The sequence below is a fragment of the Melozone crissalis genome, unplaced genomic scaffold (assembly GCF_028551555.1).
Source record: "Melozone crissalis strain CALT ecotype California unplaced genomic scaffold, PUWL_Pcris_2 ptg000023l_1, whole genome shotgun sequence".
NCBI classification, from domain to species: domain Eukaryota; kingdom Metazoa; phylum Chordata; class Aves; order Passeriformes; family Passerellidae; genus Melozone; species Melozone crissalis.
In genome coordinates, this window is record NW_026535801.1 from 7386939 (window position 1) to 7400904 (window position 13966).

The 13966-nt window shown below is 44.3% G+C and overlaps 1 protein-coding gene across 1 annotated transcript in view; it reads left to right on the forward strand.

Annotated features, from left to right (window-relative positions):
* The window catches only part of ERBB4 (erb-b2 receptor tyrosine kinase 4), a 465169-nt gene that overhangs the window by 100537 nt on the left and 350666 nt on the right, over positions 1 to 13966 (forward strand). Inside the window, exon 2 of the mRNA XM_054278524.1 lies at positions 3813 to 3964. Coding sequence (XP_054134499.1) covers positions 3813 to 3964 — 152 coding nt within the window. The remainder of the gene's footprint in view (positions 1 to 3812; positions 3965 to 13966) is intronic.

Here is a 13966-nt window from a genome sequence, read left to right on the forward strand (position 1 = left end):
TTTGCCCTGTCTTAAAGACAGAGGATGAATATTTTTTATTAACCAGCACAGGTTCTGCTGCAAGAACAGCTAAAACACACAATCTTGATTTTTTTTTTTTTTTTTTGCTGCTCATCCATTTCTGGGGCTCTGTAAGACAAAACATCTAACAATATACAACAAAGTGCTTTGAAGAGGGTTCATGAAATACAGATTATGGTGGTTTTGCATGGTGTGACAAGGAAATTTTGTTGTGCTTGTGTTTATGCCTGTATACAGCTGGAACATTCCTGTAAATTACATATCATTTTAGCACCTAATTTTAAAGAGCTGCTACAACACATAGATGCCTGTTGCTGTTCCAGGAGAGAAGCAGGAGGTGAGTGGGATATGTTCCTGCTCTTGTTGAGCTCAGGGACAGAGGGACTGGGAATCTTGATGGCTCCTGCTCAGCTCCCACTTCACACACAGTTACTTTAGTGCTTTTTAGCTTGGCAAATCAGACCCAGAACAATTATTTCTGCCCTGGAAAGGCTGGGAGTTGTCTCATATGGCTCAAAATGGGGCATTAAACTTTTAATGTAGGAGTTCACAGCCTGCTTTCTGGCTTGTGTCCCTCCCAGGTTTGGCTCCCTGGCACCAACAGGAGCCCCTTTGGGATTGTCCCTGGCAGCAGCATCTCTCTCTCATGGCAAGAATGCCTTTTTACCCCTTTGGTGGTTATTTGCCTTGAAAAACCTGCCGAGAGCATCTCTCATCTCTCTGTTTTGAAGGATTCTCTGGGAGGTGCTGTCCCAGCCCTTCCTCCTGCAAGTGAAGGACCTAACCTGCTTTTCTTAAATACTGGCAGAGTTTCCTCTTTTGTGTTTTGAATGTGACATAATTATTAGGTGCATCAAAAGCATACATTGCAAAGCTGAGACAGAGAGATTAATGACTTACTGTAATAATGGATTATTAATGATCCATGATTATACCCACATTTGCTTTGTGACTTCAGCTCGTTGTGCAGGTCAGAGCTCTCCCCTGCTCTGAGCTGTTTCTGCATCAGCTTGCACTGCTGGTTAGGTACCAAAGGGAAAAAAAAAGTGAATTCTGCTCCCTTCAATTGATGTAGGATAATCACTTTTGGTGTGTGACTTGATTTGAGGCAATCTGTGACCAATTTTTTGTGGAAGGAAACTTCTCTTTTTAAGACAGACATTAAGTGCTATGAGGTAAATTTAAAGGATCAGCATGATTTATTCTAAATTAGCTTTAAAGGGTTTTTGTATTTTTTTTAAATCCAAAAGAATTGATTGACTAGCCGTATCAAAAACTGGGAGAAGTTACTGCAGTGGTTTGGCTGTACAAAATTAACCTCAGTCAGATAAACCTCCTTGCCCTGGTCCATTCACATGTGGGCTGGCTTCACCCCTGCTGAATCCTCTTGCAAGAACAGGCTCCAGGTGTTCCTGCCTCCTCTCAGCAAACAAATGGCTGCATTAGCTTTCAGGAAACGTTTAATGGGTGTGCAACATGGAATATCAGTGTTGCAGTGCATGGCTTTATTAGCTGAGCTGCAGGAATTGTTTTCTGAGCTGTGTTGGTCCTTAGCACGGATTGCAGAATGGAAGGGAAGGTATTTATTAGTCCTTGGGAGCCTTGAGACAGAATAATACTTACCTGGCTGGAAATATGATCAGTCCTGTAATGGATACTGCTGTATTTAAGGAAGGAACACACAAACCCATTTTGTAAGTGCTAAGCAAGAATTTTTAGGTGCTCTGGCAGGGGATGTGTCTCCCAGAAGAGTTGGCACACAAGGGCAGGTCTTGAGTCTTTTCTGAATAAAACTGCAGGACAGGGCTTTGTATTTCAAAAATAAAGATGTGCCATCTCCCAGTTGCAGTGCTTAATCCTTCCAGTGTTCCCAGTCCACCAGAGATAAGTGAGGTCCCAGTATGACCATGTCTTTCCCAAAATAGCTGTTAAAAATATTATGAATGAAATCGTGTTTAGGTATGATTTACTCTAAGTGGAAAGATTTTACAGAAAATCTAAAAATTGGAATGTTCATGCTTTTAAGTTAAGCCTCAAAATGAGGTGATAACTTGTTTTAAAACCTGAGCAAAGCAAGTAGTTCTGCTTTCCTTCAACACAGTATAATGAACATAGGTCAAATATTTCAAATTTTTAACTGCAGCGAGAACTTTGAAATTTTACTTTTACCAACTCATAGAAATAAATAATATTCCAGCATTTCCTGTGGTGGGTAGACCCAATGCCTGTTCAGAGGAGCAGCCCTTGCAGTGCCTGTTCAGCTTTGGTCCGTGCTCTTTGGCCCCTGGAAACACAACCCAAAAGTGATCTGGTCAACCCTTCACCCTGTGCATGGTTTGTAATGGAACAGGAACAGATTTCTGCTGCCATTTTTGGGGCAGAGGGAGATTCCTTGGGAGAAAACCTTGAGCAGGTCATGGGCTTCTGGCTGCCTCCTGAAGCCCTTTGCCAAGAGGCTTCTGGAAGCTCAAATTGCCCCAGAACAAGAGCAAATAATTCTGCAGCAGAGAGAGCACAGATTAGAATTGTTCCCACTTCTAGTGAGAAAAAAAAAGGGGGGGGGAAGGAGGTATAGTAAATAAACAGTCAATAATTGTAGTACTCTGCAACCTAATTACTTTTGGTGTTTATAAAAAGGACCTGCATCTTTCAAAATAGTGTGTATTAGCCAATTTTACTGATTATGCCTCCAGTCATGGAGAGTTTTGTTTGTATTGATCTGATCCAGAAGTGGGGTTGGCTCCAGAAATGCCATTCTTGTCAGGCTCCTGTTTTACATAATATAATGGCCATTTCAAAAGTTTAGATACACCCAGATTAATTTGCTCACAGATAAGAACGACCCACAAGCTGCTGAATAAGAGGAAAAGAAAGTACATTAAAACACACAAACCAAAACCAGCCCATAAACTTGACCATTTAAGCAGCATTCCTGTCTGAGCAGTGTGTGAAAAGGTGATCATGTAAAATGCTGCTTCTGGATTTATTTCCCTCTTTTTTTTTTTTTTTTTTTTTTTTTTTGTCATTGCATGATGGCAGCAGGCTGATACCTTGAGCTGAGCTGGGGTTCTGTGCTGGCTTTTAGCTGGGCTTCAAAATGTGTAATAGAGAGCAGTGTAATATTAAAGAGTGTTCTTTGAAAACTGTACTAAGATGGTGTTTCCTGACATTTCTTCGCTGTGCATTCAGCCTGGGGACTTGTGGAGAGACAATGCGTTTTTTGCTGTTGTTTTTCTTCTATTTGATTGCTTAAAGCTGGGAAGAGCTGGGGTCTTAAGGAAAGTGATGGGGAAAACAAGGTTGGGTGTAAGTCTTCTGCCTGGGTTGCACTTGGCTTGTCCAAAATTCTATTCAGAATAGGGAAAATGTTGAATTATCCAGGTCAGCTTGGATGCACAGGTCTCTCCAGCCTTGTGTCCTTCAGCCCATGATGGGGCTGGCTCTGCCCAGTGTCTGATTCTGCCACTGGTGGAACTGGTGGGGCTTTGCTGAAACCTGAGTTTGAGCCTTTGGCTGCTGGGGTCAACCTGCATGGCCTTTTTTCTGCATTTCTGCCTTTTTTCAGCCTTTCAGCAGTTGGTGGTAAATACCAGCACTTCAGCTCATTTGATGTTTAAATTGCAGAGATGATCACAGGCTGCATTTCCACGTTCCTATTTCCACTGCTGATATTCAAGTGAATCATTACAGATTTTTGTTGCAACTCCCTGTATCAGTTTCTACAGACTTTACTGTGCTCCAGTGCCCCTGTTCCACAGTGGCCTGATGGATCGTGCTGTGTTTCTTTGCAGTGTGTGCTGGCACTGAGAACAAGCTGAGCTCCCTGTCTGACCTGGAGCAGCAGTACCGGGCCCTGCGCAAGTACTATGAGAACTGTGAGGTGGTGATGGGCAACCTGGAGATCACCAGCATCGAGCACAACAGGGACCTCTCCTTCCTGAGGGTAAGCAGCCTGCTCTCCTCCTTCCCTCCCCCTTCCTCCCTCCTTCCCTCTGCTTCTTTTTGGGGGGAGCAGCCATAGGTGCTGGGCTGGAAAACGCCAGGTTTCTCTGCCACCAGCTCTGCTGTGATGGAAGAGGATGATAAAATGCCAGGGATGTGCAGACAAGAAGAGCAATGTCGTTGCTGTGACAGGTGCTCTGAGTGTGAGTCACTTAGATTGATCCAGGGTGTGGGGGAGAAAACTGTGCCACTGGAAGGTGACATCTCGAAGCTCTCTCACTTTGTGTTGCCCCAGGGCAGTTTAGGTGGCGTTTGGGAAGGTCAGAGAAGCATGCAGATAAGCACTGGAGGACTGGGGAAGCTAATCCTAATAAAATGCTAGATATGCACTGATTTATGGACTAAGCAAGGGAAGGACTCTGGGAAATGTTTGTGGAGCATTTAAGAGAAAGGAAAAAGTGATGGCTGAATGAACATTGAACAAGAACATTGGCATTGAACAGGAACAAGACTGGAGCTATGAGCGTAACAATCTCCAGCATCCAGGGGAAGTTTGTGATAAATGAAGGCTGTACTGCTTTTGGGGAACCTTGGCTGTGCATTCCCTCAGTCCTCTTTGCATCAAATTTTGGAATTTTGAAAGAATATTTTAGCATGGTTTGCTGATACCCTGTTGGCCTGCTGGCAACCACAGGAGGGAAAGGTGAATATTGAGTTAAAAAAACTTAAGCCCATCATTATTTGGTATTTCACATTCTTTGTGTTTAAAGAAATATCCCACTAAAGGAGTGATCTAGGTGGGCATCTGAGGATGCTGCAGGTGATGTGGCTGTAATATGGAAGGTAGGGCTGAAGGCCAGGGTAGAAAAAGCAGTTTGTGCCAGTGTGGTTGCAGTCTGTGCTGTGATTGTACTCTCCATGACACAGATAAGGGTTTACACTGCTCATATTGCTCTCCTGAGCCTCTTAAAAATGCTGCTGTCATGCTGCAGGATGCGTGTCTGTGTGTCAGTGGCACGTTCCCGTGGCAGGAGAGCTGGAGTTTAAATCTGGCACAGGAAGAGGCAGTGGGAGGCAGCCCCAGCTGCTTGGGTTACACTCGCTCGTTCCCTGTGCTGGGTCCTGGGTGAGCTGAGTGCTGAATTCCAGTCTGTCAAACTGTGAAACTGAAAACTTTCCACCACAGTTCCTAGCAAAGGCAAAGCCAAGCAGCGTGAATTCAGCCAAAATTCACGTTGAATTTTTTGGGGGTTACACACCCTTGCCACCCCATCCATTGGTGTATATTTACTCAACGTGTACACCAGGCTGCTGAAAGATCTGTGAGCAAAAGTCAGCCACCAGAGATGGCTGGAGTAAAGTTTGGGGTGCTAATTGCACCCAGACTAACAGGTTGCCTGTTAATTTGAGTGCCAAGTGCCTCGGAAGTGGATGCTGTCCATTCATTTCACAGTTGTGACAGGTGGGGAAAGCACATATGCCTTTGCTCTGAAATAGATCCAGCCTTGGTGCAGCTGAAGCAGCGTTGGACAGGTGGCAGATCCTCCTCTGTGAGGGCAGGATCCCTGCTCTGACTGGGGCATCTCTGCAGTTTCAGATGCCTGCTGGTTCAAATTCATGGCAGGCACTCCTTCCGCCTCAGCTTTCCTTCCTCCTGCTGGGACTGGGGAAAGCAAATTACTTGAAAATCAGGAATTGGTGTTCCTCACAAAGGGCTGCCGTAAGCAGTGTGAAATATTGGTGGAAAGAAGGCAGTAAAATCATCAAATGAAATCAAGAAGGAGAGGCCCTGTTCAGTAAATGAAGGTGGTTTGGTCACCTGTGCTTTTTGGGTGACAGCTACTATTGCTTTTTTATTAGTTTTATTACTTCTTTTACCTGCATCTGCTCCCTCACAGATGTCTCAGCAAAAAAGCAGAACTTGAAACAAAACTCAGCAAAGTGGAAGGCCTAGTTAGTATGATAAATTGTAGTCATTAAAGAAGAAAACCAAACAGAAGAGAACATGTTCTCGGCGAGGCAAATAAATAAATAAATGTTGGCACATTTACGCCGATAATTCGACATTCATTAGTCAGGCAGTATTACTCCTTTTATCATATTAAAAATGGTTTTAATGGCCAAATGAAGGTGGCAGATGGGACATAACCAAGAGAAAGGGTGTTTGTCTCTCTCAGACTTAAATGCAGTGAACTCTCCATGCAACATCACGCTCCTTCAGCCTGCTCCAGTGTTTTGGTCTCTGGTGCAGGAATTGCCCTCTTCCTCCACCAAAAACACTTCAGGTAGATGCTGGGTTATCTGTGTGCCCACCTGTCCTCTCTGCAGTGTTCAGCTTAGCTGGGCAACTCCAGGACAGAGGGAAGGCCTGGTAAGCTGTAGGCTTCATTGTTGCTTCATTTTTTCTTCATTTCCTCATCGAGTTCATTGCCTAGTTCTGAAGAGGTGGTTAGGGACATAGGTGTAAAGCAGATTTGATGCTTGGTGGACTTTTCTTCTTTCTCTTTAAGTGACTACTCCCTTAGAATTTTGAAAAGATTGCAGCTTATCTGGCTAATGAATGTGTGAAAAAATCCAAAATTCAGCAGTGATATTCTCACCTGTGTGGGTCAGTAAATGTGACAGGAAACAGAACATTGTGTGTCACCTGCAAAGCATTTGGTACCTCAGGTGGCTTTTAGACAGCTCTAGGAAAAATGTGTAAAGTTTGCACTGGCACATGTATGTGACTGTAAATAATTTCCCAGATCTAAACTAGGGAGAAGAACTTGAGCTGTTCTGATAGTGGCATGGAGCAGAGAAATCCTACAAGTCCCACCACTTTAGACCTGCCCAAGGCATGGTGATGTTCACAGAGGAAAAGGCATGCTGAGCCTTTTCATCATGCAGTAATAAACAAATAGCATAAATGAATTGAAGTGAAAAAACCCATAATTTTATTTACCCGGCAGAGGAACATTAACAGATCAGCATCCCATCTCTCATATTTATTTAGACATTTATTCCCTAAGTAGATTTGCTTTATGTCTGTGAGTTAGCTCTCTGGATATCTGCTGATGAAGACTAAGAGGGGCTGTCTGTCACCTGAATGAAGTGCTCAGCCACTTCAGCTTCCAGCCCTGTCTCGCAGACATCTTTTATGGAAAATCCTTTCCTTAGGATTTTTCCTCCTGACAAGCTGAGAGGCCTCAGGAACAAAATGCGAACATTGATTATCTGCTGCTGTGAAATGCAACAGGTGGATCTGTGATTGGCCCATGTTGGATGTTTCTAATTAATGGCCAATCACAGTCAGCTGGCTTGGACTCTCTGTCCAAGCCACAAAGCTTTGTTATCATTCTTTGCTATTCTATTCTTAGCTAGCCTTCTGATGAAATCTTTTCTTCTATTCTTTTGGTATAGTTTTATTATAATATATATCATAAAATAATAAATCAAGCCTTCTGAAACAAGGAGTCAGATCCTTGTCTCTTCCCCAGTCTGAAAACCCCTGTGAACACACAGCCCTGCAGTTCGCAAGGAGCTGGATTTCTGATTGCATGTGCCAGTTGTTCCTTTTCCTGCTGTTCTTATATGTGAGCAGAGCAGGAGGACATGTCATCTGTGTTACTTTAATATCTATTTTATTCTGGTTCCTGGTTGTGTTATAGTCTGGGTATTGCTTTCCTGTGAGCAAGTGCAATATGAACTCGTGTTCTGCATGTGCTGCCTCCAGCTCTGCTCCTGCTGCTTGGTGCTTCCCTGTGCTGTGGCCACAATGGAGTCCTGGCAGAGGAAGGGAGTAGCAGGAAAATTGTAAGGACAGATATTCCTGACATCTGGAGCTGCTGCCTACCTTGGGTCTGGCCCAGGAGAGAGCTGAGATTTACTTCCCTGCTTTGGACTTCAGAAGAAAAAACCTTGAGAAAAGCTCAGGTTGTTCACTGGTTCATGTTGCAAACAACTGTTTGAATAACAGAAGGGAGAACCTATTTTAGTTTTGCTTGGAAGAGCTGGCAGTTCCTATTGTGGGCTGTGCTTATTTCTCAATAACATCTCCATATTCAATTTTCAAACTAAAATACACAATTAATGTATCACATACCAGTCTTCTGCAAGTGCTTCTGTTAAACACATTTGGTAAATGAGAGTTATCTTTGACTAATCCCCCAGCTTTTAGCAATTCACAGTCAGTAAATTGTCTTCTCATGCCCAGATTTTATTTAACCAATTCAGATTATTTATTTTTAAAGACGTGATCAAAGTTCTGTGCTGTTCCCTGCCATAACTCTCCCAAGTGATTATGAAACTCATTTTTAACCACCATCAACAATCTTCAAAAATTATCTACCACTGCTTTATGGGTTTTATTTCCATTCACCTCAGCAGTGCTTGTGTAGCACCTCCAGGCACACTTACAGGGCAGCTGTCTGGGTGGGTGTTTCATGGTGAATATTACATTTATTGCAGAGATGTGGGGCCCCTCTGTCAGGACTCATGGCCTGGTGCTTGGTGAGAACCCCTGCCAGCCCCACCTTACCCTGTTCCTTACATCATAGTTAGGCTCTTTGGCAGGTGGGATTTGGCCATTTGGACTTTATGTTCTTTGCTATTGGTTGTGTTTAATGTTTGGAGGAAGTTTCATGGAGCAAACCCCTCTGCAGGGTGAGGACTGCCAGAGAGCCAGGGGAAGAGTTGGGTTGCCAATGCATTCAGAGCTGCTGCTTGTTTAAAAAACAGAACTGGAGTGGTTTTTAAACCCTTTTTGGTCTTTTACAGCAAATCAGAGCAGAGCCTTTTGCAAGCTCTGGTGGCAGAGCTGAGAGGAGATGTTGGCACAGAAAGAGTCTGCATCAGAACAGGCGTGTTAGGGACGTGTAGGGGGATAGAATATAAGAAAATAAAGATAGTGCAGAGAGTAATCTTACCCCATAGGAGTTGCAGCTGGGCCAATTATCAAAGATTAGGAGCAGGCCTGACTTTAACAGGCCACATAAAAGAGTGGGGTGGCTGGGTGAGAAGGGAACTGGAGTCAGTGGCTGCTTTGTGAAGAAGAAAGAGCCAGTGCTCTGAGGACGTGCCCATGAGAAACACCAAGAAGGTATGGAACTTTTGTGATAGGACACAACAGTATGGAACCCTGCAATAAGGTGACAACAGGGAGGGGTGTGCAGGAATGGAGGGCATTGCTGGGCAGAGCTGTGTGGGGTTCCTGCACAGCCCTGCATCCCTGCTGCAGCACAATGGTGTCTGACTGCCCAGCTGCCAGGCTCCAGTCATTCCCTGCTCAGCAGAAGGGCCTGTGCAGTTCTGTGCCTGTCAGGAGCTCCCAGAAGGGCTGTGGGATGGCTGTGTCTCTGTGCAGGGGGATGGATTTTCCGCAGAAGTGCCAGGAGAGCACTGCAATGTGGTCCTACCCCAGAATGGGGGTTTCCAGGAGGGGTTTGCTGTGGCATTTGTCATGCAGTGAGTTGCATCAGTTGCCAGGGTGTGTTTTGTCCTTGGCTGGCAAGAGGCAAAGTGGATTCCAGGTAATTACAGACATGGAAATGGAGCACATTTATTTATGTGTCCCTGATTGCCCTGCCAGGACCTTACCTGATAGAAAACAAAACATGGACAGCAGAGGTGTGATGGTCAGAGCTGTGCATGCTACACTGGTGCCTTGTGAAGGCTCACCTAGAACAGAGGCCAGACAGAGTTAAAGAATAAAGCAGGGATTTATTAAAAGGCCTCAATGGTTACACCTTGGGCAGCACAAGAGCCCAGCCAGGGCTGCACCCAAGATGAACCAAAATGGTCACAAAATGGACAACTGGTCACGGGGTCTCTCACTTTTATAAGTTTTGGTCCATTTGCATATTGGAGTTAATTCTCCAATTATAATTTTAGGTTATGAAGTCCCATCCTTCTTGTTTTTCTCACTTCAGTCCATGTTGTTTGTGCTCTTGGGCCTGAGATTTGGATCATTTGTCCTTGGTCCCCAGCTAGAAAAGGAATTGTTTTGTCTCCCTACTCTGTGAAGGGAGCTCACCACTCCCTAATATGAAGCTCAGAACTACACACTAAAGCAGCACAGAATATGAAAAATATAAAAGCTAAAACCTGAGGCATCAAACAAATCTGGGTGGAAAGGGGACACCTCCAGCTTGCTGTTGAGCACAACTGCTTTGCTGGGTGGGTTACAGGAGACCAGTTGCATGCCAGGCCATGCTTGTGGCGTGGACAGAATGTTTCACAGGGGCTGTGATCAGCTGCCAGCTGTGCTGGCTGAACCTGAGCTGAGTTTCAAGTGAGCTGCATCCCAGGCTCTGAGGGTGGAGTGGGAGCAAAGGCTAATTGCAGAAGGCATGTGTGATTCAGCTCTGCTGCTCCAGGAGTTAGGCTTCTTTTGCCATTTCCCATTGCTTGTGTAGAAACAGCCGCTTAAAATGATCACAGCAGTTTAAACTCTTCTCTAAGTGCCTAGGAAGCAAGGAAGGGAATGCCACAGATTTGTAATCAGGCCTGTCCTGTGCAAGTGGGTTCTGAAATGCTGCAGGCACAGTGAGTAGCTGAGTCTCAGGCACTGCTGTGGTCACTGGTGTTCCCATGGCTCTCATCCCTTTATATCACACTCCTCATAGTCCCTAACAGAGAGTCACCCAGCTCTATCCTGACCCCATCACTTCCAGAGCCCCCCAGCTGGTAGGGAAATGGCATCCAGCACTTCCTGACCTAAATGTCTTCAGAGGTGTTACATGATTTTTGCGCTGCTGTTGCTTATCCCCCAGGTATGTCCCTGTAGCTCTGCAGGCTGGCCTGAGCAGCCCCTGTGCCTCCCTTGGATCCTCAAAATACCCCTTTTTAACACTGCCTGTCATGGTTTCAACCCAATTTTGTAGGCACAGGACATGGTGCTGCTCATTTTGTGTCTAAGCCTCAGGATGCTGCTGCTGGATGCAGTTTTGTAGCCCACACCTCCCCTTCCTTCTCCCTAAAAAGCTGGGTCAATACACAATTAATCCTCAAGCTGAGTTTGCCAGGCTGTAGCCAAATTTGTTAGCAAGTATTATACCAAATTTGTAGCATGTCTTATTTAGTAATTATTTTTCATGGCTTGGTATGAAAGGTGCATTTGAAATTACCAGTTGTGTTTAGGAGAGCTGGAATCTGTGGGGATGCAGAGCTGCAATCTATGGGAATGCAGGGCTGGAATTTTTGGAAATGCAGGGCTGGGTGCTGCAGAGCTGGAATCTGGGAATGCAGAACTGGAATCTTTGGGAATACAGGGCTGTAATATCTGGAAATGCAGAGCTGGGTGCTGTGGGAATGCAGAACTGGGTGCTCTGGGAATGCAGGCTCCTGTTTTGATGCAGCAATGAACTGTGGAGTGAAGCTTTGTGTCTGTGCCTGCTGAGTGCTCTGAGGCTCCCCAGGAATAATTTTTTGGGGGGGATGTTGTTATGGAGGATGGCTGCAGATTTCCAGGATAGCCTGAGTGTAATGGGGATGGCACTGGGCTGCTCCTCACATCCCACCTGCTGCAGGGTGCCCTTGTGGGTGCTGCCAGAGCCACTGGGGCAGTGACAGCCACATCCCCATCTCCCCAGGGCTGATTTGGTGTGTAAAACTCAGGCCATCATCCTCATGGGGTGACAAATATCAGTCTGCCCCTTGCTGTGCATCTCCCCATGAAGGGAGAGCTCAGGGGCTCCCCTGCCAGAGCTCTTGGGGGGTTTGGGGATGGATCCCAGCATGGGGCTTTGTTTTGCCCCTTCTCTGGGTTTGCAGTGGCCAAGAGCTCCCCCAGCTCTCCCCCAGCCTTTCTTTGCCTGTGTCTCCTTCACTAAGCAGGAGCATCCTTTAGCTGTATCATGTGTAGAGAGGAGAGGTCAAGATTTGAAGTCCAGCTTGATTAAGGAGTCTCTTTAAATTGTCTCTCAGCATTTTTCATTCAGCTCCTATTGTACAGCAGGCACCCCATGCCCAGCTGCCTGGGAAGCCTGTCTGATTCATGTGCAAGGCAGCAGCAGCCACTCTGGATCGGCAGAGAGATCAAAGGAGCCTGACTTAAATAATTCAGAGTAGCCCAGACCCCCACACATGCTCGAGATCAGCAATATCCTTTTCACCCCATCCCGTTTTTGTGCTGCAGTGAGGCTGCCCTTGGTCAGGCAGAGCAGAGCACTGGGGGCGTGATGTGGGGTGGCTCCCCCATGCCTGGGGGGTGCAAGTCTGTCCTTCTCACTGCTCCTCTGGAACCTCATGGGCCCCTCTGGCAGCTTTTGGGGTGCCCAGGCACGAGTGGGATGCACAGCATGGCAGTGCTCCTGGTCATGCCAGTGTGCCATCCCACAGCATTCCCACACCTTGCTGAGAAATTATGAGGTGCAGGAGCCTCCAGGACCAAAAACATGGCCAGGACATAAGGATCACTGCTCCAGGTGGAATGTTTTGCAGTTTTCCAGGTTTTTTTTCCCAGAGTGTTTTCCAGTTTTGCAGAGGTACATCTGGGTGGGTCACGTGTGGAGGAAATACAGACCAGGAGTCAAATATTTAAGATGAACAAAACTCTTTGGATTTGTGGCTTGTTACTTTTTAAAAAATTAAATACAGACTATCAATTTATTTTTATATAACATAAATATAATATATAATAAATATAAAAATAAATAATATATGTAATCTATATAATACATATATTATATATAGTATATAGTATATATATTATATATAATATATTATATATATTATAATATATATAAATATAATATATAATACAGACTATCAATTTATATCTAATATAAATATAATTTATAATACATATATAAAATAAATAATATATATAATATATATAATATATTACATATATACTATATATTATATGCTATATATTATATACTATATATATTATGATATATATATATATATATAAATATAACATATAATACAGACTATCAATTTATTTGCAGACTATCAATTCTTTCCTATTGTTTTGTGCCTGATTAGAATCTTCTTCTGCCCATCCATGAAGGGGTCTGATGCGTGGGTGTCTGTAAAACACATGTGGCTAAGCCAGACCACAGAAGCTGCAGGGATGAGTACTATAAAAAATGTTGGTAGTGGAGAGAAGGACATTATTAAAAATAAAACAGTGCAAACCTTCTTAATTAGGTGCTGTTTCTCTTCAATGTTGATCTTCCCTCTAGGCCAGTGAAACCAATTATAGCGTCTCTCAACCACCTTATGTTGTTAATGATCTGACTCTTTAAATGTAAACCTCTCCCCTACAAATGGGATTGGAAATGCTGGCCTTACTGAAACTTGAGAAAAACAAACAGCAGAATAAAGTTAAACCAGCCAATGGGAAAAAAAATAACCCAAAATAACTGTGGTTGCAAACACTTTTAAATTATAAATGGATTTGTTAGGTTGTAAAGCAAATGAGGAGTTTTCTGTCAAGCATAGAAAGAAAGGTTATGTGGTTTAAATGGTGAGTGTAATGAGATTTGAAGTCTTAACCCCAGCTAGAAGATGGTATACACTCTACCATGGTATAAACTCTACCATTTCACTCTGTTCACTGACAAGCTTTGCTCAGATGTCATTTAGGCTTATTTATTCTCCTTTTTGTCCACCCACCCTCTCAAATCCTCCAGTGGAACAGGGATGGGAACACAGATGGGGTGTGGAGAGGGATATAGCTACACATGTAATTGAGGTATAGCAGCTCTGCCAAGTGGAAGTGTGTTACACTTTCCTTTGAGTAACATTCTTCTGTTTTCCTGAGCATTTAGGCAACACATTGCCAATTTTTCCTCTCAGCCTCCCTCCCTCCAATCCCATTGTACTATGGAATGAAATGAAATTAGACAAACCAACTGTGAGAGAGCTGCATAATCTTGCATTGTAATACACCGACTCAGAGTCCTGCATCAATGGGCTTGAATTACTGTTAAAATCCATATGAAAAGAAAAACAAAGTCTTCAAAGTCTTTTGCTGTAAGCTGTGTCAAGGGGTGGAGGAGCAGAGGGATGGATT